The sequence below is a fragment of the Vicugna pacos genome, chromosome 4, assembly GCF_048564905.1.
Source record: "Vicugna pacos chromosome 4, VicPac4, whole genome shotgun sequence".
In the NCBI taxonomy this organism is placed as follows: domain Eukaryota; kingdom Metazoa; phylum Chordata; class Mammalia; order Artiodactyla; family Camelidae; genus Vicugna; species Vicugna pacos.
In genome coordinates, this window is record NC_132990.1 from 21,585,348 (window position 1) to 21,608,677 (window position 23,330).

The 23,330-nt window shown below is 42.1% G+C and overlaps 1 protein-coding gene across 1 annotated transcript in view; it reads left to right on the top strand.

Annotated features, from left to right (window-relative positions):
* Positions 1 to 1,148: 1,148 nt before the first annotated feature.
* Positions 1,149 to 23,330, top strand: part of SAXO1 (stabilizer of axonemal microtubules 1) — an 86,104-nt gene continuing 63,922 nt past the window's right edge. Inside the window, exon 1 of the mRNA XM_072959357.1 lies at positions 1,149 to 1,298. Within this exon, the coding sequence (XP_072815458.1) occupies positions 1,252 to 1,298 (47 nt within the window). The 5' untranslated portion in view covers positions 1,149 to 1,251. The remainder of the gene's footprint in view (positions 1,299 to 23,330) is intronic.

Consider the following 23,330-nt stretch of genomic DNA (forward strand, 5'->3'; position numbering starts at 1 on the left):
TCTGACTGACTCACTCCTTCACAAAAACTAGTGAGAAGAGTTAGGAAGTGTGGGAGAGAAAAAGCAAGCACAGGGGTGCCAGTTCTTTAAGCTCCTATTTTCCATAACGGAGAGGTCATCACCTGTAATTCAAACCACCTAACAGAGCGGGGTCTTCTGAGCTTGCTTGGTGATCAGAATCACGTGGCTTCTGGTTAAAACTAGGGTTCCAAACTAGAGATTTTGATGCAAGTGGCTTCTGGGCAGTCTGCTCTGATTCTCAGGGTCAGGTGAGCTGAAGAAACATTACGCTAGGGGAAGGCTGGTTATAGAGAGGGCAAAATCATCTCTCAAACCGTGCTTCTTAGAGTGTGGTGCCTGACCCAGCAGATCAGCATCGCTCCGAACTTGTTAGATGTGTAAATTCTAGGCTGATCCCAGACCTAACTGAATCAGAAAATCTAGGGTGGGATGTGGCAGTTTGGCTGTTCTCAAGCCAGGTGATTCTGATGCGCACTAAAGCTTGCGGACCACTGCGGAGGCATCATTACCAGCACCTGGAGACGTGGTGGCCGCCCACGGGAGCGGCACAGGCCCAGGTGAAACTGCTTTCTTCTCAAGAGAGCACGGGCTATGGGAGGAGCTAAAGGCAGCGATTTCCACGAGGAAGACCCGGAAGTGGTATTTAAGGTCAGCCTTCGGGAGGTTAAAGGGTGGCTTTCTGTGGCTCCTAGAGGCAGAGACTGCCACCCAGTGTGATGACAGTGGGGTTTTCAGCCTTGTTGCCCAAGTAAGCATGGCGTTTGCTGACTGGCGCACCCAAGGGCTTTCCAAAGCCATCATGTCCTTCGCTTTTCCTGAGGTTTCAAGGCCCCGTGGGGGAGATCGGTCCTGGGCCTGCCAGGTAAGCCCCTGGGAGCTTTTTGGCCTCGTAGGCGGTGCTTGTGATATCACTGCCACCCAGGGGCGCCCTTGTGGCCCCGGCGACGTCACAGAGGCCGCGCGGGGCCGGGGCGCAGAGGCCGGGGCGGCGCGTGCAGGCGGAGGTGGCCCGGGCCGCTCGCGTCCACGCCCCGTGCGGCTCTCTCGCGCGAGGCCAGCTCAGGGAAGGAAAGGGAAGACCGGACTTTGGAAGAGGGCCCCTAAGTTTTCTTTGGAGTCAATATTGAGAAGACTTGGCAAGGCCCTCTATCCTTGGCGTGCTCCGGCAAGGCGCTCGGGCTCTAGGCGGCGGCGGCGGGGGATGCTCGGCGCGGAGCTGCAGGCCTCGGGATGGCCCCGGTGAAGAGGAAGTGCATCTGCGAGCTGTGCTCCTGCGGGTAAGGCGGCCGCGCCCGGGCCTCTGGCCCCCGAGCCTCGGTTTTCTGAGTCCGAAAACTAGGCCGAGACCTGACCCTGTGCTTCGGGTTCAGGCAGCGCTGCAGTGGATTCTCCGCTTGTCGGCCTCCTTTAGGTCACGGTGTTGTCAATTTGCAGTGATTGCGTCCGCGTTGAATCTGTCCCGGTGAACGTGGCTGTTTTCAGGCCTTCTCCGTCTTCTGTCACCCCAGAGCTGCACGGAGGCGGAAAATGGGCACAGACCCCTCCCTGCAGCCCAGAGAGCGTCAGACAAGGATAGAAAACCCCTGGCCAGGTTGGGACAAATCTTGCAATTTTTTGTGGCCTCCTTTTGGAAGGGTCTGGAATAGGGAAGAGGAATCCTTTAACGTAACGCAGTTTCTCAGAGAAATTATTGCTGTTGCTGCTTTGTCAGAAGTGTAAGGTGTTTGTAAAACTCGTGTTCATACTGGTGTAGCGTTGAACAAGAGTAAGGAAAGGAAATTATGTCTGCACTGTCTTGTCTAGGCCCTGCCAGGTGTCTTTCCCTGCCATTGCCTTTAAGGACCATGCCTGGGAAACTGGCAAACGCACATGGTCCCGGGGAGAAATCTTCCACCACCGACCCCTCTTCTGTATCTCACAGAGTCTGAGAAGCTTCTCCGACCTGCTTCCCAGGACATCTGAGATGCTGCTGGGCTTGGGGACACAGATAAGAGGGTCGGCTCTGGAGTCGGCCCTCCTGGGCTATTGCTAATTGTGGAGTCTTGGACAGGTAACTGAACTTCTCCAGGATTCTCTAAGAACACAGTGTCTGTGGGTCTCTCCTTCCCTTTCTCCTCCTCCAGTACCTACTCCTCCAGTCTGGGGTTCCAGTCAGCAGTCTCTGGTTTGACTCTTAACATCTATCAGCTTCTCTTTCAGTCTCATTTCACTTCTCCAAGTGCTTGTTGATCCATCTGGTTATCTCATTAACCTCAACTTCAACCTGCAGTCAGCATGTTCCCTTTCTCCCAGTATCAGCTGCATTAATTGTGCCAGCAATTATCCATTTACTCTGGGTTAAAAACTTTGAATCATTCCTTATCCTCCACCCCCCCCCCCCAGAGTTTAGTCATCTTTTAAGTCTTGAGCCCTCCTCCTTTGCAATCTTTAATTGGTCTATTTTCATTCTCATTCTCCCCTTTGGTGTCTAATTTTTATGTTTGGAAAGTGGTCCTAACATACCTTTCTAGTTCTCTCCTGTGATCCCCTTACATAAAGCCACTCGGATTGGATTGGGCTTACTGGCATCCCCTGAGCAGACCGTCTGACCTCCCGCCTCTGCCTTACCTTTGTTGCCTCTTAACTAAAATGCCTCTGCCCCCTCCTGTTGCATGACCTTTTAAGGCCTGTATCAGTCGCATGTTTCATTAACCCAGACCTGTCGCTCCCCATCTGAGAGGGACCCCATTTTCTGTTAATGGTCATAGTTAAGTGTCTGGATGCTTTTGCCTCTATTTGATTGTATACTCTTGGAAAGAAGAGACCATATTTGCTATTTTTGTGGGTGTGCTCTATAATATTAACGCAATTCTCCATATAGCAGTCAAAACATCTTTTCTGAATAAAGGGATTTTTTTGGTTAAGGTGATAGCGGGAATGGATTAGGGAGGCAAGATCTATAGCTGTGCTGTCTGTAGGTTAGCCACTAGTCACATGGGGCAACTTCGTCTAAATTAAGTACAGTTAAACAAAATGAGTATGTCACTCCCTCAGTGATGTACTCAGTCCTGTGTGTAGCCACATTCCTAGTGTGCAATAGCTGCGTGTGTGCAGTGGCTGCTTTGCTGGATGCTGCAAATCAGGAACATTTCCGTCACTGCAGAAAGTTACATTGGACAGTGCGGATGCAGAGTCTCATTATTGGGAAGTCTTCCTCCTTACCCTTCATTAAATCTGCACAGAAATGGGTTTGGATGGAATGAGGAATTTTGTAGGTGTTCTCTAAGCTCTAGAAGTCCAAGGTTTTTTTTTTTTTTCCATTTTTCAGTTTTATTAGGTAGAATTGTTAGTCTGACTGCACAGATTTTTTTTAGTTTACATATATGTACTGTTCCTTGTTTCTAAGAACAGTTTAGAGCTTTAGCTTTTTAAACTTACAAAGGAATAAAGCCAACCACAAAATAAGAATCAACAGAATGCGGTAATCCAGTCATAAAGGACAAGTCAAATGTGCTTACACATATTCAAGAAATCAATCATGTAAGTTATAAATAATTAGTTCATTTGTGTCTTTTTTTTTTTTAAAGATTCCACATATAAGCAATATATATGGCATTTTTCTTTCTCTTTTTGGCTCGTAGAAGTCCAAGATTTTTTAAACTTTTCCAGCCTGAGGTGGTGGGAAAAAATGATAGGAAATCTGGAGGAAAAGCGTGTGTGAAGATGAACTCGACTTGTCCGAGGAGAGAGCCTTTCCGTGGGAGAGGGGGGACTGGGGTTTCCAAGCCAGTCACTTGATCTCCTAGGGCTTTAGTTGCTCCAGTTTTTTAAAATCAGGAGACCTGGGGAGGCTCTTGGGGCTGCCAGGGAGAGAGGGAAGCCCACATCCCTTCCTTCCTCTTCCACTTCATTTTCCTCCTAAGGCTTTGTTTGAGCAGAGATTTCTTTAATGTCCTTTCAACTTTAGTTTTTGGAGACTTTGTTAATGGGGAGGCTCAGGATGCACACGGAGAGCTGAACAGGAGGCTTCCTCTGTGGAAGCGGCTTGGCAGAGGCTCCTGGAGCAGGCACTGCTCTTGCAGCAAGTTCTCTCTTTTGGCCACGAGATGGCAGCCTTCTCCCGACCAACTCACTGCCAGAGTAGCCTAAATGGAAAACAAAACCTTGGAGTTCTGGGTTTTATTTAATTTCTCCTATAGATTTACCTTAAATTTTCTGAAATGAGCAATTAGAGTTTAGGGCCCAGAAGAGCTCAGGAAGTGGTATACCTTGAGGAGTAGATTATGAATTACAAAGTGAAAGTGTTGCAAATATCTAAATCTAAAGATTCCAACCACTCATAAAACTTTGTAATGAGCTTTGCTGGTTCTAGAAAACCAGATGTATTTTCCTGAATTAAGCTCAAGGCTCTCTGTCTACAACAACACTTCACTTGACAATCAAAATACGGTCATTGGAATTATTAACATGAAAGTATTATGATAAAGATGTATTTTCAATACAATCAACGCCAAATAAGCAAAAATACTTGAGTTGTAGAAATACAGTAAGGTGAGAAGTTAACAATTTTTTCTGACCATCTAACCCCTTAATTGTCAGACCTATATTGAGGGGTTTGAGTATTTGAGCGGAGTGACCCTACTTTAGTATATGAAAAAATTTTATCTGAATATCCCCAGCACTCACTGTTACTGAAAAAAAATGATACCTTCAGTTTTCATGATCATAGCACCTTACATTTCTGTAGTATTTGAAAATTTTAAAAGCACTTCCTCACCCATTATCTTCCTGGGGGCCTCTCAACAATGGGAAACATGGCTTAACTGGGAAATTTGATTCTTTGATCTTAGCCTTCATTTTCCCCGGGGATATTTCTGCTTACTGAGCTGTTCTTGTCCCAGATTACTAAATAGGAAACTGGGGGTGGGAGGAGGAGGGTTTAGGGGAGGGCTGTAGATAAAGTAAATTGTTAATGAGCATTTTAAAGCTTTGGATCTTAGTGGTCTCTTACAGACAGGGAATTTGAAGCAGTGATACTAATTTTAATATGTAAGAACACATTTTGTTAAGCTTTAGGCACAGTTAGGTCAACGATGAAGTTTAATTCTTCTTTTACAGTGTTACGCTAGATGTTACAGATCAGTCTATGTTCTGTTTTCATGTCACACTGGACCATTTTTGACTGCAGATTATAATAGAAAGGCTCCCGTCCAGTTAAGAAATATTATCTGATGTAAAAAAAAAGTGTAATTCGAAAAAGCCTTTTAGTAAAGTCATATAAATAGCAAATCTCTCTCCTGAGATTAAGATGTAGTAACACTACTTTTTGGAAGCTCTTGTTTAAAAAAAATGTGGTTAATCAAGGGATTGATAAAGCTTACTTTTATATTTGATTATTTTATGGCTTGCAGTGCACTATTTTAAAGACTTTGTGCAATCTTGCAGGAAATTCCAGGACTGGGTAATGTATCATGAAATATTTATGTAGCATTGGTAGCATGTGCAGCATTTCATAAAAAAGGCAGTCCCATAGAGGACTTGCAAATTGCTGAAAAGGATGTGGATTTGGCCCCTTCACAGAGCTTGGGGAGGAAGGTGATCTCAGGGGCAGCCATGTATCTGCAACTTAAATCAGTTATGTTAACCAGGGAGAAACTTGTTATTTTAATTTTGGAAAATATTTTCTTCACATCGATGGAAATTTCCTTAACCTTAGATTTTATTTTCTTAGAGTTTCTGTTACAGATTAAGAGGAAGGGGGAAAAAATCGAGGAATTGGTTTGATATTACATGTTTCAAGAAGAATTCTTGTTTTTAATTTAAATAAATTGACTTCATAAATTCTGATGAAGAAAAAAGACAAAGACAAAGAACAGCTTTTAATAGATGCTTGCTTGGTGACTTTTTATCTTTAACAGAATCCAGATAAAGAAGCCAAGAGGAAAAAGAAACACCATTCACTTTAACGTTGAATTATCTTTATTATAGAACTTATGTACCTTGTTATATCCCCTTTAAAAATAATGGTATTCTTGTGCTATCAGAATTAATGTTTGTTCATGCGTCCTTTCATCTTGTAAAATGAGTATAAGTCAGTATATATAGTCGTATTTCAGATATTAGGAAATTAGAATATAACATTGCCGTCATTTAAATTACAGCAGTGATAATGATCTCCATCCTCCAGTTCATACGTAGATGAGTGCAGAGAACCCCTGCTCTAATTCCATCCTGCCATGGGTAGTTTTAAACACCATCCCCACCATCGCTATGAAAATGTTTTAGACTGACCTTCAGGGGATGTGCAGGTTATTTGGGAAGATGACATGTCTCGCGGGGGAAAAGTAACTAAGCTACAAATGAACACAGACAAGGATATAAGTGACACAGGGTTTCAGAGGTGGGAGGGGGTCGCAGGGCAAGCTATAGGAAGGGGAAGCCATTTCTTGGGGCGATTAGGAAAGTAAGTGCTGGAGTGAGACTGCCTGGTTTCAAATCTGGGCTCTCCCGCTTTTTACCTGTGCAAACGTGTGCAAGTCCATCTTTCTACAAAACACGGGTAATAACCACACCCTACTCTTTGGGCTGGCGTGAGGTGAACACAGGGCTGACATTGAGCCGCGAGCTCTGAAAAAGTGTCCTTTTGCGGGGGTTGTGTCTACACCAGCTGCAGGGGCCCAGTGGTCCAAGAGACATGGAGACCTAACACCCACCTGGAGCGCTGGCGCCTGAAGAGGGGTATCGTTCCAGAAGCATCACGGAGCGAAACTGCCCAGGGGCCGTCAGTGCCTCAGAATGTGCAGTCAGGTGGCCAAGAGAGCCATGGATGGGTGGGAGCCACGAGTAGCAGAGGTTAAACACTCTTGTCCCCAAAAGGAGTTCTTAAAGGAACAGTGTTTCTCTTTTTCCTTCAATACCCAGTATCTGAATTAAGCCAACTTTAAGTCTGTATTCATTTAGATCTTCTGAATGGATTTGAGGTTGGCTAATGTATATTTTTAAAAAGTGTATCCTCTCCATTCTATTGTTTTTTTATTTTTACTTTATTCAACAAATAACTTACTGATGATTTATTATGAGAGCCAGCCAGGCATAGGCATTAGCACAGATTGTGGAGCCAGACCCCTGGTTGAAATCCTAGCCTTTCCACGTATCAACTGTGTCTTTTTTTTTTTTTTTTTTTAATGGGGGACTGGGGATTGAACCCCGGACCTCGTGAATCCTAGGCACGTCCTCTACCACTGAGCTACACCTTCCCCCCCATCTGTGTCTTGTTGAACTATTTTACAGCATAGTCTTTCCTTCCGTGGAAATGACATTGCCTACATCAGAGTTGTTGTGAGGCCTGTTGTTAAGTGCATAAAACAAGCCTGGCATACAGAGTAAGGCATAGATAAGTGTCATGAAATAACTATAAATAAGATGCCCGTCTGTGTTTTGGGCAGCGAGGCCCTGGGAGGTGTGAGCAGGGTGTCTGCTCTCAGGGAGAGCTTGAGCTCCAGGGGAGAGTGTAAACTTTATTAATGGGAAGGTAGTGGAAAAGGTCTGCAGAGAATTACAGCGGGGTGGTGTGCTGAGGTGCTTGGGGAACCTGATTAAATGCGGAGGATAGGGACGGTCTGCAAAGATTCAGTCTCCTCTTCAGTCAGATACGAGGCCATCTTGCCCTCACAGGGCTGTCTGCACTTGAGCCCAGCAGTGACTACGCTTCTCACGTTCAGACTGCCACGAACAAACATTAGGGTCAAGTTTCTGTTCAGTCTGGCACTTTCCAAGTCTTACAATGACCTGGTGACTAAAGACATCCTCACTGCGTTCTCCACTGTTCTGGAGTTCTCTTTACAGGCTCATTCAAAGTAACTTTGAAGTGCCTGTGATTGTTTCTCTAAAAGGAAGAGTGTTTCTAAATGGCGGTCAAGTTAACCACTTACCTAAATACATCTATACATTTTACATATCCAGAATATCCAAAAGCCCCTCATTCTTATGCTGACAAACTGAGTTGTAATGTAAGGAATAAGTTAAATTTCTGCCTGCGTTGGTCAGTTACTTAATTTCAGAAACATTATCCTCTATGTGATTATTTTTAAAAATCAGAACATTCCCCCTTAACTCTCCCATTTTCTCTCACACGTATAATGTATTTCAACTCTGTTCTCCAAGTAAAGTCTACTAATACCTGGGAACAAGAGCTCAAAATGAAAAGCAAAGAATGGATTGAATGCCGCCTTCTATCCTGTTTCAAATGGGAGGGCAGTGGGTGGTGTTTGGGAAAGAACTTGGAACAGTGAGTAAGAATGTTTGAATTCTAGTCCTGGTTTTGATTAATTGGAAGCTTTGTGAACTTGTTCAGGTCCTTTAACATCTCTGAACTTGTGGAAAAAAAAAAGTCAGTGATCGTCAGTTTTTTTTTTTTTTTTTGATAATTGCCATCCTGACAGGTGTGAGGGGGTATCTCATCGTGGCTTTGACCTGGATTTCCTCAATGATTAGTGCTATTGAACATTCTTACCATGTACCTGTGTCTGTTCAAGTCCTAGGCCCATTTTGAAATCAGGTTTTTTTTTTTTTGTTTTTGTTTTTTTTGCTTTTCAGTTACAGTAGTCCTTTATATGTTTGGGAAGTTAACCCCTGACTGGATATATATTTTCTCCTATTCTGTCTGTTGCCTTTTCATATTGTTTATGGGAACACAAAATGGTGCAGCCACTATGGAAAACAGTACGGTGGGTTCGTCAAAAAAATCAAAAACAGAGCTACCATGTGCTCCAGCAATCCCAGTTCTGAGTATTTATCCAAAATAATTGATACCAGGATCTCAAAGAGAGATTAGCACTCCCATGTTTATTGCAGTACAATCCATGCTAGCCAAGATGTGGAAGGAACCTAAATGTCCATTGATGGAGAATGGATAAAGAAGATATTGTATTATACGTAATAGAATATTCTTTAGTTTTGAAAAGCAAGGACATTCTGCAATATGTGACAGTGTGGATGAACCTCAAGGACATTATGCTAAGGGAAATAAGCCAGTCACAGAAAAACAGTTCTGTGTGATTCTAATTACCTGAGTTATCTAAAATAGTCCAGTTCATAGAATCAAAGTGTGGCATGGTGGTTGCCAGGGAAGGAGGGAAGGAGAAGAGGGGGAATTTACTCATAAACAAATGTAGTTTCAGTTGTATAGGTGAGTACGTTTTGGAGATGTGCTTGCGGTACAGCGTTGTACCTTGTCAACAACTCTGTGTTGCCCACTGGAAATTCAGAGGGTGGATCTCACATCAAGTGCTCTTATCACAATAAAACTAAAAAAAAAATTATTGATCATCAAATAGGTAGCCCGTATCCTCTATAGTAGTTATTTTCTTTATTTCACCTAAACACTATTGAAGAAATTGGGTTTTTTTTTAATTGAAGTACAGTCAATTACAATGTGTCAATCTCTGGTGTACAGCACAATGTCCCAGTCATGCACATACATACATGTATTTGTTTTCATTTTTTTTTCCCACTCTATAGTAGTTTTTCTAGGCTTGGAGAATTTTCATGTCAGGGTTCTGAAGGTGTCTGCAGAGGTATTCTGGAGCCTCTGTTGGTGACCTTAGAGAAGAGAGGGAATAGTGGAGACAGGTCACAGAGTTGAAGACCGACAGTTGTTCTCTTGGCTTTTCCAAAAATTACCTAGGAGCTACTTTGAATGAGGCCTCATGGAGGCCTTGTCTGATCTTGGGTGCATGTCAGATCTGGCTTCCAGCACATCGGCCATGTGTGGCTGCCCAGCCCTAGCTTTGCACCACTTAAAACCGTTTCAGGTAACCCAGGAGACTGCCGAGAGTTCAGTGTACCAGTTCCAGATCTCAAGAGGAAGCAGGCCTGGTTGGTCAGTCTGTGACCTGCTCTTCTGGCATCCAGGGTCCTTCCCCTTGGACAACTGGTTGAACTGTGGGGGTTACTTAATACAAACTGGGCAGTTAGGGGAGGGGGCTGTTTTGTGTAAGAGGGTATGGGTAGGAAAAAAAAATGTGAAGAAATGATTGGTCTCTTGAAGGCTTTTGCCAAGATATCCCTGTAGATAAAGTTGGTGAAAGATGGATTGGATGAGAGTATAACTAGGTAGATTCCCAGCTCATTGAATAAGCAGGCCCATTAGAGTGTCAGCTGATGGCTTTTTGGCTACTTGGGACGATATCACTAGCACCATGCCACAGCACTCCAGCATTAGCTCTGTCTGTTCAACATTTTTATCAAAACTTGGATGAAGACATAACAGTCATTCTTAGGAAATGTACTGAAAACACAAAATGGGAAGGAGATAGCAAGTGATAGACAGGATCACTTAGATTCAATTCTTACCTTGACAGACTGGAATGCTGGGCCCCAAAGCAAGCTGAGACTTTTAGCAGGAGTAAACATGAAGTTCTACATTGGGGATGAAAAATCAGTTATACACGTTGCTAATGGGAGAAGCTTGTCTTGGCCATAATTTGTGAAAAAGTCTTTGGGTTTTACTTAACCACAAGTTCAGTAGGATCTTGATGGTACAATGTGGCTGCTTAGAAAGATTAACTTCATTTTAGGCTCAAGTAGGGTGTCCAGGTCAGCAGATGGAATTATTGCAGTAATTGGACTCCAGCTTGGTCAGACCACAACTGAAGGGTGCTTTTCTGTTTGGGCACTGTATTTAAAAAAAAATTACCAGCAACTGATCGCAAAGGCCAGGTTATGGGGAATTCATTCTGCAAGTGGGAGACTTGAACTTGATGAGATCAGGGGCTGGATAGAGTGTCCACTAGGCTATATTCTGCAGAGGAGGGGCTGTACGTGTTCTGGGTTGTTCAGAGGGTGGAACTAAGACCACTGAGTGGTGACTTCATGGAAAGCCGATTTGAGGTCAATCCAGAGAAAGAAGAATTTTGTAGCAGGTGGAACCTTAGAAACTAGAAGTGGACTGCCTTTGGCTCTTGAGCTGGGCGTGTGCCTGTTTGGATGCCGTGGAAAGGATTCCTGCTTGGGCAGGAGCTTTGACAAAATGATCTCTAGGGTCTCTTTCAGCACTGAAAACCCAGATTTCTGCAAAGGGAGAATAACATTTATTTTAATATGATGATTGAACTTGAAAGACTACTGCACAGGAAAGAACTCTGGGTACATGTGATATGAAGAATAAGCTGAGATCCATATGTGCCTGAAAAACCAAGGAAGTTAAGAGGGTGATTAAGGCATTTATATTTAATGCATAAAGCACATGTGCAGGCTCGAGCCTTCTGTCTCTGTCCACTGCTTCCGCTGAACCTGCCTCTCTTACTTGGTGCCCCTGCTTTTCTGAGAGCCCTTTGATAACCTTCGGGTAATGTATAAAAGAACTTCGTCTTTTGCTTCTGTAACTTTCCCTGATTGTGTCCACAAGTAGAAGTTCATCTTTAGGAAGCCTTTGTGGGCCAGCCTGGGACTCCAGCCACCATGTGAAGCAATACTTTTGTGGGAAATGTATTTGAAGTCCAACAGCCAGTGTGTGGACTTCTGTGTATGTATATGTATATATTTTTAATATATATTTAGTGAAGTATAGTCAGTTTACAATGTGTCAATTTCTGGTGTACAGAATAATGCTTCAGTCATACATGAACGTACATATATTTGTTTTCATATTTTTTCACCGTAAATTACAAGATATTGAATACAGTTCCCTGTGCTATATAGTATAAACTGTGTTTATTATATATATATTATTTAGTATCTGCAAATCTTGAACTCCCAATTTATCCTTTCCCCCCAGTAACCATAAGTTTGTTTTCTGTGTCTGTGTGTCTGTTTTTGTAAATAAGTTCATTTTTTTTTAGATTCCACAGATAAATTATATCATATGGTATTTTTCTTTCTGACTGAATTCACTTAGAATGACAATCTCCAGGTCCATCCATGTTGCTGCAAATGGCATTACTTCATTCTTTTTTATGGCTGAGTAGTATTCCATTGTATAAATATACCACAGCTTCTTTATCCAGTCATCTGTCAGTGGACATTTAGGTTATTTCCATGTCTTGGCCATTGTAAACAGTGCTGCTATAAACATTGGGGTGCATGTTATCTTTTTGAATTGAAGTTCCCTCTGGATATATGCCCAGGAGTGGGATTGCTGGATCATACGGTAAGTCTAGTTTTAGTCTTTTGAGGAATCCTCATACTGTTTTCTATAACGGCTGCCCCAAACTACATTCCCACCAGCAGTGTAGGAGGGTTCCCTTTTCTCCAAAGCCTCTCCAGTATTTATTGTTTGTGGACTTCTGTATGATGGCCACTCTTGACTGGTGTGAGGTGATACCTCATTATGGTTTTGATTTGCATTTCTCTGATAATTAGTGATACGTAGCATTTTTTCATGTGCCTATTGGCCATTTGTATGTCTTCATTGGAGAATTGCTTGTTTAGTTCTTCTGCCCTTTTTGTGGGTTGGGTTGTTTGTTTTTTCAAGTTGTGTGAGCTATTTATACATTCTGAAAATTAAGCCCTTGTGAGTCTCATCTTTTGCAAATATTTTCTCCCATTCTGTAGGTTGTCTTTTGTTTTGCTTGTGGTTTCCTTTGCTGTGCAAAAGGTGTGTGGCCTTTTGAAATGTGTGCCATTGTACCACTGGGCCTACCCATGCTTCTCTTTCCTTGTGATCTTCCACTGCTCACCAACTTGGGGCCTTTTCTAAACTGGGTGGTGAGCTTGAAAGCCCTCTTGCTGCCAATGATGACAGTTCCTGTAATTCTGACACTCAGGAGGAAGCAAACCTTCCAGTTTCTCATCCCTAGAAAGGGATGTTATCAAGGTGCTTTCTTCTCCAAAAGGGATTTGAGGAATCTTAACCTCACATAATAGACTATGATAAGAAGGAAAAACACAGTGAACAGGTCCATGTCTCCCATCCCTGTAGTGCACTTGTGTGCCTGATCTGACTGTTCATCGTGTGTGGATTTAGGGTTTTGCTGTCCTTAGTGTCTCAAGCTTCTAGTACCAGAATGAAGTATAGGAACACGGTGTTGTGTTTTTGTTTGTAATTTAAATAAACATTTTTTTTAAATGGAGGTACTGGGGATTGAACCCAGGACCTTGTGCGTGCTAAGCCTGTGCTCTACCAGTGAGGTATAGCCACCCCAACAAGGTGTGGTTATTTTTTAAGTGATGATGCTGGCACTAAGCAGAGCTTTTAGAATCGTTATATTATGCAGATTTCTTGGTTTGAAGCAACTGAAACAGACTCTGGCTGGTTTTAAACAAATGAGAAGCTGTAGTGCGGTGCACAGAATTACTGGGAAGAGTAGTGTGAACCACGAATGGAAGACGGGAAGGCACAGGAGAGGCCATGGGGCCAGAGCCACAGCCCAGACCCCTCTCCAGAGACCATCTGGTGAGGAACCTGCAGCTGCATTTACCACCCCTGGACCTAGCCCTGCCCCGCCCATGTCCGCCTTCCAGGATGAATTCTTCACTCTCTGTCCACTTTTTGCTTACTTGTTTTTGCACCATTTGTTCTACAATCAAGTTTCGAGATGGGATTTTGTGATTGGCCAAGCCTTGGTCATGGGCTCAGTTCTCACGGTGGAGTTGGGAGTTAGGAGGGGTGTGTTTTCCTGGTTTCTGGAGGTGGGCACCACCTCTCACAAGATTAATGTGGTTGGGAATTCCTCATAGGAGATTTTCAGATGTTAGGCCATTAAATAAAGAAATTGCTAAAAATTAGTTTACATTTCTGTACTAACTTATGAAAAAGAATGACAGCAGGGTTTCTCAGCTGTGGCACATTTTGGATGTGGGGCCTGACCTGTGCATTGTAGGATGTTTAGCAGCATTCCTGGCCTCCAGCCACTCGATGCTAGTGGCACCCAGTCAGGTATGACAATAAAAAATTGTTTTCACATATTGCCAAATGCTCCCTGGGTGGGTAAAATCACCTCGGTTGAGAATCAATGGGCTAGAGGCTTTCTCAAACCATGGATTATGATTTGATAGCTTTGCAATAATGGCCGTGTCACAGGGGCTGGATCTTATACTATTGTCCTTAGAGACGAAGCTTCCTCCACCTGGTGCCCCTTCCCCTTCCCCTGCATGTGAAGTTCTGAAATTTCAGTTTTGTCAGACTTAAGTGTCCTTTAAGCTGGGGAGCTCCTTGAAAGATGTGAATTCCTGGGCCCTGCCCCTGCACAGTTTGACTCTGTGGGTTTGAGGCCCGGGAGTCTGCAAGTTTACCAGTGAACCTCGTGGTTCATGCAGGTGGGCTTTGGACTGCACGTAAAGAAAGATGTAGCTACTTCACTGGGTATTGATCTCAAAAACAAAAGGCGTGTGTTTCTTTAAGGGAAAGAGACAAAATTTTGAGGCTTTCAGATCTTTCCAGTTGTTGATTAAAAAGAAGCACAGTAAAGATGTGGTCTGTTCTTACAGAAGTTTTTGGCAAGAGTGCTTTGGAACCAGTCTTGACGGGTGACGCCGGCACTCGTCGCCCTCTGTCACCATCAGCAAGAAGTGTCTTCTGTTTTGAGCTCTGACTTGCCTCTCAACCCTCCTTGGGAAAGGACCTTTCACTTCACAGCTCCTCCTCCCCCCAAATAAATATTAGTCAAACCTTGCAGGGAGGTTTTAATGCTTTCCAGGTCTCCCTGGCCTGTTTTGTGGTCTTGTTCATGGACGCCCTAACCTCCTCAGGGGCAGAGACCATGTTGCATCAGCATCACTGGCTTTACTTCCCCAGTGGAGCCTCTGTGGTGGGAGGTCCCACATTCTAATTACGGGCGGAGGAGATGTCTCCTAATACCTGCAACAAAGCCGTGGGCCTCCTGATCCTCTACACTCTTCTCTCAGGAAGCCTTAAATCTGAGCGAGAGGATTCCATCCACGGACACAGCGTTGTGCAGTTTGCTACCGTGTTTGTAGGGGGCTTGCTTGAGGCTCCTTGATTCTGTTTCTATTTCTCTAGCTGGGACCAGGCACAGTGCTATTTCCCACAGCTATTTTTCTAAAACTCGGATCATGTGGCTGTGAGTCAAAGCCTTTGGTAGTTGTCCATTGGTCAAAGGACAAACTTGGCATTATTCATGACCCCACCCCGCCTTTCCAGCTGTTCCTGCCGTGCACCCCGTGTTCCAGGCTCCCGGAGCTCTGTACACCCTGTGTGGAACTATACTCGGTGTGCTAACTCTTCTAACTCCTGTATTCCAATCTCACCAGACTATTCTACAGGCTAGTGTATGCTACCCAGTTTACACACTGGGTGCTTGCCAAGTATTTTTCCTAAAAGAAGGGATTGGTTGCTAACATGTGATCTTTCCTGATTTTTAAGAAGTCTGGGCTTTCTCTTGAGAAATTAGAAAATGTGACAGTACCATCGCCCATGTCCCTAAGTGGTCGTGGTCTTCCTTGGCCCGAGAAGGGGTTTGTTCTCTCCGTGGTCTCCTTGCATGAGGGAAGGGGAAGTACTGCACAACTTTACCTTCCTGTTTCCCACAAGAGGGCAATATAATCTCTCAAAAAGTAAAAGGGACTGAACTTGCAAAAGCTGCTAGCTTGACCCTGTTAACCATAGCAAAGCTAGTTGGGCACCCAGCTGAGTTTTGCATGCTGAATGGGTGTGCAGCACGCTGTGTGCTGTTCACACTTTCACAAACTCCTTTTCCCTCCAGATCTTAGTTCGGTTCATCTGAAAGCCAGTTTGAGCTAAGCGGGGCTTGCGCTTGGCTTCTGGAGCTGCCTTGCAGCCTAGGTGCAGGTTTGGAAGTCTGACAGAGACTGATGAGGAGGGACTGCTTCTAGGAAAATGCCTGGTTCGTGGAAACAGCTCACAGCCTAGCATTCCTTGCAGGTGCTTCTCTTTGGCGCAGTGTCTTGCTTGTCAGCACCCTGAGAGCAGAGCTGTCACCCTTGGGAATGCCTTAACACTAACCAGGCCAACAGAGACTGATGGGTTAACTAACATGGCTGTTTATTTAGAATGAGATAAATTTGCAGAAGGGGCCTAGAAACTCATTTTTGCTGGCCAGAGTGTACTTTCCTTTTAGAAAAATTAACAGTAGAAGCCTAAACATAATTGCCAGGTTGTTTGAGTTCTGAGCAGGGGGAGTGCTGTGATTTGCAGGCTTGTGATGTTCTGACAACCCCACCCCTGCAGTGAGGCCTCGATGGGTGGAGCATGTCTGCCAGGCTTCCTTATGGGAACAGTGCTGTGGGTACCTTCCTGTGTTTCCCTCTCAGACTCTGTCTGCGCCCCCTGCCCTCCATGGTCTATGCTGGGCTTACAAATCAATAAATAACGCCATAAATTATTAGGTGACATTCACATGTGGCATTTTTCACTGTTGGTCTTGTTTATATCTTATCTATCACTGATGATTTTTTAAAATTATTTTTTAATTGAAGTATAGTCAGTTATGTGTCAATTTCTGCTGTACAGCATAATGTTTTAATCATCCACATACATGTATTTGTTTTCATATTCTTTTTCATTATAGGTTACTTCAAGATACTGAAAATACATAGTTCCCTGTGCTAAGAAATTTGTTTTTTATCTTTTATATATAGTCGTTAGTATTTGCACATCTCAAACTCCCAATTTACAGTAACCATAAGTTTGTTTACTATGTCTGTGAATCTGTTTCTGTTTTGTAGATCAGTTCATTAGTGTCTTCTTTTTTTCTCTCATTTTTCTTTTAGATTCCATGTATGAGTGATAATCATGGTATTTTTTTCTCTTTCTGGCTTACTTCATTTAGAATGATGATCTCCAGATCCATCCATGTTGCTGCAAATGGCATTATTTCATTCTTTTATAGGGCTGAGTGATACTCCATTGTATAAATATATCACAGCTTCTTTAGTCAACTGTTGATGGACACTTAGGTTGTTTCCATGTCTTGGCTATTGTATATAGTGCTGCTATGAACATTGGGGTGCATGTATCTTTTTGAATTAAGTTTCCTTCTGCATATATGTCCAGGAGTGGAATTGGTGGATCATACTGTAAGTCTATTTTTAGTTTTTTTGAAGAATCTCCTTACTGTTTTGATAATGGCTGCATCAAACTGCATTCCCACCAACAGTGTCACAGATGATTTAAATAATTCAGGCCTAAGTATTTTGGGGAGTGTTAGAGGTGAGGCCCCTCAGTACTTATTTTAGTGTGCCTTAAGATAGTGCAAAGGTTTAAGAAAATAAAGCTGACTTTTAATTGCATATGGTGACTAAGTACAGATATGTGAATACAAAGGTTCCAAATCTTACTTTCTCTGTTGACTTTCTTTTTGTTGTTTGCCTTGGGTTAAAACAACAAAGCAGCTCATCTTTGCCCCATTTTTTGCCTCTCATTCTTTTTTATCCATCCGTAATGTGGGTAAGATTTAAAATGGTTTAATGAGAATGTGGAAACGTGGAAAAGTAGAGGAAGAGGAGAAGCATAAATGGAATAATTGTGTCTTGGGTTTTTTAAAAACTGGCTTTGGTGGTTAAACTTGTACATTTTTTTCTGTGTCAGATTGGGTTGAATAATTATCCAAAGCTAATACTGAATTTATGATACATACGTATTAGCCCATGAATCCTGTTTTTGATGTTAGTTTCCACTAATTTGTCTGTAGTCAGAAAGGATGTTAACCCAGCTCTTTTTTTTAAATCTTTTTTTTAATTGAAGTACTGTCAGTTACAATGTGTCAATTTCTGGTGTACAGCACAATGTCCCAGTCATATATATATGTACATATATTCATTTTCATATTCTTTTTCATTAAAGATTATTATAAGATACTGAACATAGTTCCCTGTTCTGTACAGAAGAAACTATAAAAAAATCCACTTTTATATATAGTGGCTAACTTTTGTAAATCTCAAACTCCCAGATTTATCCCTTCCCACCCCCTTACCCCAGTAACCATAAGATTGTTTACTATGTCTGAGAGTCTGTTTCTGTTTAGCAGGTGAGTTTATAGTGTCCTTTTTTAGATTCCACATATGCATGGCATCATATTGTATTTTTCGTTCTCTTTCTGGCTTACTTCACTTAGAATGACAATCTCTATGTTTGTCTGTGTTGCTGCAAATGACATTATTTTATTTTTTATGGCTGAGTAGTATTCCATCGTATAAATATACCACAGCTTCTTTATCCAGTCATCTGTCAGTGGATAGTTAGGCTGCTTCCATGTCTTGGCTATTGTATATAGTGCTGCTGAGAACATTGGAGTGCATGTATCTTTTCGAGTTAGAGTTCCCTCTGGATATATGCCCAGGATTGGAATTGCTGGATCATATGGTAAGTCTATTTCTAGTTTTTTGAGGACACTTCATACTGTTTTCTATAACGGCTGGACCAAACTACATTCCCACCAACAACGTGGAAGGATTCCCTTTTCTCCACAGCCTCTCCAGCATTTATTGTTTGTGGACTTTTGAATGATGGCCACTCTGACTGGTGTGAGGTGATACCTCATTATGGTTTTGATTTACATTTCTCTGATAATTAGTGATACGTAGCATTTTTTGTGTGTGCCTATTGGTCATCTGTATGCCTTCATTAGAGAATTGCTTGTTTAGTTCTTCTGCCCATTTTTGGATTGGGTTGTTTGTTTTTTTGTTATTAAGTTGTATGAGATGTTTATATATTCTGGATATTAAGCCCTTGTCAGTCTCAACATTTGCAAATATTTTCTCCCATTCTGTAGGTTGTCATTTTGTTTTGCTTAAGGTTTCCTTTGCTGTGCAAAAGCTTTTAAGTTCAATTAGGTCCCATTTGTTTATTTTTGCTCTTATTTCTGTTGCCTGGGTAGACTGCCCTAGGAGAACACAGCTAAGATTTATGTCAGATAATGTTTTGCCTATGTTTTCTTCTTGGAGATTTATCCTGTCTTGTCTTATATTTAAGTCCTTAAGCCATTTTGAATTTATTGACCCAGTTCTTTCAACCTAAGACTTAGTTCTGGACACACAAGGAACAGGAGTGCCTACTGGAAAAAATCTTCAGTCGTTTTTATTCATGTGCTCAGTTTACTTGAGGGAGGATCTTATGGGCTCCAGAGTGTGTCTCCTTCAGCCTGTTTGTTGTCATAATCACCCATGGTCCTTGGGTCCCCAGTGCAAAGGGAGGAAGAGACAAGCTCATGTTTGATGTGGTTGTGCATCCCCTGCCTTCCTCATCGCATGTCTCCTTAGGTAGTTCTATAGGATTTGGAGAGATAGGACTGTTTAAAAAATGAGTTAATTGGTACTGAAGTCCAGTCAGCATGTTTTCAAATGCCTTTTAATTTGTTGACCTTTGCTTGAGTTTCATGGGACTGTGAAGATAAGTAGAAGACATAATTGCTATTTTTAAAGAGTTTAAAATCTATGCAATTGGAGGATGTACACAAAACAGCCAGAGAGCAATGCAGAATGATGCAGTGTATTAACTAGGTTAGGGATTCTGGGGCTAGACAGACCTGCATTTTTTTTTGTTTTTGTTTTTTTTAAATTGAAGTATAGTCAGTTTACAATATTTTGTCAATCTCTGGTGTCCAGCATAATGTTTCAGACATACATATACATGCATATATTGGTTTCCATATTCTTTTTCATTACAGGCTGCTGCAAGATACTGAATATGGTTCCCCAGACCTGCATTTTTTTTTTAACCTTTCTGAGCCTTAGTTTCTTGATATTGTAAAGAATGTATGAGAATGTAGAGTATTTAGCCTAGAACCTGGTATGTGGTTAAAAGTTCAGTATTTGGTAGATAATCACAGTAACTGGGTCTAATGTTACTTTTTGCTGTTTTATTGAGGAAAAAATGGTTTTCCTTGTTTACTGCTCAGATAAATCACTTTGAAAGAAAATTTCCTAAAATACTATTATATGCCACTTTGATTTCTTTAATGACTTTTTTTTTGGTGATAGCAGAAATTTGGACCCATTGATCCTGTCTTAAAAAGTGCCTTGATTATAGTTAGTGTGCCTGCCTGTAGTTTTTTTTTTTTTTTAACCTGTTTTTTTTAATAAGCTGCTTCTCTTCTGGAGAATCAGCTAACCAAACAATGTATACAAAGGAGTCAAAGAGAGGGCCTGTGAAGGAAACTCAGAAGTCAGCTCTGGGACAACTTAAGTGCTGTGGGTGCCCCCTGTGCTCCCACTCCCTTGGCCATGTTCTGAAAGATGGGGGTTTCCAGAAGTGGGGAATTGGATTGTTTGGGAGGACCAGAAGTGTAAAGAAACAGCGGGTGGCCCCTGGATCATCATTATTTCCCATCAGAGGTGAGTGTGATGGAAAGCCTGACTCATAAGCAGCAGGAAATGTGGGCTCCAGGCCTCACGCTGTCAGGGTGGCCTCCCCACGGGTGTGGCCTCCCCATGGATGCGGCTTCCGCTGCCTGAGGAGGTGGTCAGAGCCGCTGCCACACTTCAGCCCCTCCTGGGAGGAGTCAGGTGCAGAATGAGTGCAAATGAACTTGCTAGGTCTCAACTTCATAGTTTTTTTTAGGTTAATATTTATATGGAAACATACAACCCCCACCCCCACCCCAAAACTTTAATGGACTTTGCTTTGAAGAGTGAATATGCCCTTAAAAAATTTTTTTTTAATATTCCCTTTTGAAGGTGATGGGAGTTGCATGAGTAAAGGCAAATCTGACTGGCTTTGGTAATGAAAGAGTGTAAGAAAGTCGGGATTTCTCACAGCTGTTTTAGTAGGCAGAATGCTTCCACTTGGGGAATAACACCACGAGAAATCTCAGTTTTCCCTGATATTTGTTCCATTTCATTCTGTGTACTCCTCGTCTCACAGATTTAAATACCAAATTGCTTCTATTACTTCACAGTTTCCACCCGGGGTCTCAGGAGTTCGCCCAGAGCCAAAAAAGCATCTGCCGTTTCCCACTTTTTGCCGCATCTTAGAACCGGGGGCTTCTTCTTGAGCTGTTGATGTCATCATCGCCCTATCTGGGTATTCCTAGTTGAGTTTTCAGTTTCAACTGAACCTGTAATCTCAGAAGAGGCAGGTCTCCCCATGCTTTAAAAACCGACATCATCTTGAAGAGTTTTCTGGTGTGACGGTTTGGGGTGACTTAATTTTGAAAATCCCTTTTTAAAACGTTCTCATCTCTGCTGGGATTTTTTTATTTTCATTTTTTAAGTTTGGAAATTTTTTAAATAAAGATTTTTCCTCCCCTGCAGATACAGAAAATAGCTTTTAAAAGCATAACCTTGTTAGCATAAATCTTTGATTCTCTGAACAGAGAGGAAAATGATAGGCAATAAAGACAGATTCAGTTCTGTCTCCCGGAGCTATGTGGCACCGATCAAATGAGACACCTTTGTTTATTTGAAGGCAGAATATGGATTTTTGTTTGGAAATAATGGTTTCCTGAATGTATGAAACTGGCCATTTTGACTCAGTTGATCCATCGATTAGCTGGGTAATGAATTGCCTTCTAATTGGGGATTAGCATAGTGGCATGCATGCTCAGAAGTGCTTCCAGAGACCTGGCATCTCTTTATAAAAGTCCTTGCAGTGACTAGGGCACACTTAACTCTCCCAACCCCCTCCCCCCTTTTAAACCATTATGGGAAAGATTTTCTTTTTAATTTTTTTCCCCTAGCTTTACTGAAGTATAATTGACACAACTGAGATGTTTAAATTATACATCATGATGGTTTGATACACATTGTGGAAAGTTTCCTCCTATCTAATTAACACGCCCATCACCTCACCTATTTATTTATTTTTGGTAAGAACATTAAGTTTCATTCTTAGCAAATTTCAGTTATACAATATAGTGTTACCAACTATAGTCATAATGTTACATACTAGATCCTCAGATCTTATTTATTTTCTGGCTGGGAGTTTGGAAGTTTATACCTTTTTACCAACCTCTCTCTGTTTTTCCCACCTCCAGTCTCTGGCAACCACTTTTCTACCCTGTTTCTATGAGTTTGATATTTGATTTTGTTCTGCATGTAAATGTTAACACAGTATTTTCTTTCTCTGTCTGGCTTACTTCACTAAACATGATGCCTTCAAGGTCCATCGCTGTTGTCACAAAAGGCAGGATTTCCTCTTTTCTCATGGCTGAATAATACTGCCATGTGCATATAGACAAGATGTTTTCATGCATTGATGGACACTTAGGTTGTTTCGATATCTTGGCAATTGTGAATAACGCTGCAGTGAACGTGGAGTGCAGAGATGTCTGTTAGCCTGTTTTCATGTCTCTTGGATACAAACCCAGAAGTGGGACTGCTGGTCATGTGGTAGGTTTGTTTTTAACTTTTTGAGGAACTCCATGCAGTGTTCCTTAGTGGCTACACCAATTTACATCCCACCCCCCCACCCTCCCCATTTGTCCCATCCTTCACCCTGTGACAGGGCAGGTGGGCCGAGTGCCATTGGAGTGACAGCCTGATAGGAGATGAGAGGTCAGCTTGCTGGCCTCTGAGAGGCTGGATGTGAGACATGGAAAAATGCCTCCCAGCTCCCTTGGGTTCTTGCATCACATCTGCTTCCTGACTGTCCACTGCCCCATCCCTCAAGAGCTCAGTGTCCTGTGGGTGTGCCAAGACCCCCCTGAGCCCCAGGCCTGCCTGCCCCCTGGGTCCCGGGCTTCACCACTATCTGTACTGACCTCATACTCCCTTTTGTTATTTGCAACTTGCATTTTTATTTTATTTTATTTTATTTTATTTTATTTTATTTTATTTTATTTTATTTATTTTAACATTTTTATTGATTTATAATCATTTTACAACGTTGTGTCAAATTCCAGTGTAGAGCACAATTTTTCAATTATACATGAACATATATATATTCATTGTCACATTCCTCTCTCTGTGAGCTACCATAAGATTCTGTGTATATTTCCCTGTGCTATACAGTATAATCTTGTTTATCTATTCTACAATTTTGAAATCCCAGTCTATCTCTTCCCACCCCCTACCCCCTTGGCAACCACAAGTCTGTATTCTATTTCTATGAGTCTATTTCTCTTCTGTATTTATGCTTTGTTCGTTTGTTTTTTAGATTACACATATGAGCGATCTCATACGGTATTTTTCTTGCATTTTAATTGTTTGATGACTGATGTATTGTTGTAGCCCCAGTCCCTAGGACAGTAGTCTCTCGATAAGTATTTATTTGATTGAACAATTATTTGAGTCTATTGATGGAAAGCAGCCTGACTACTAAACTAATTCGTATTAAAATACAAATGACTGGCCCAAATCTTTCATCATCATTTCAAATATTCTAGGGAATTTAGGCTTGAGTAAGCAGCATTTGTACCGTTAATTTATTATTTTTGTTTCAGAAATTTAAGATCTAAGAAAAAAAGTTTAAAAGG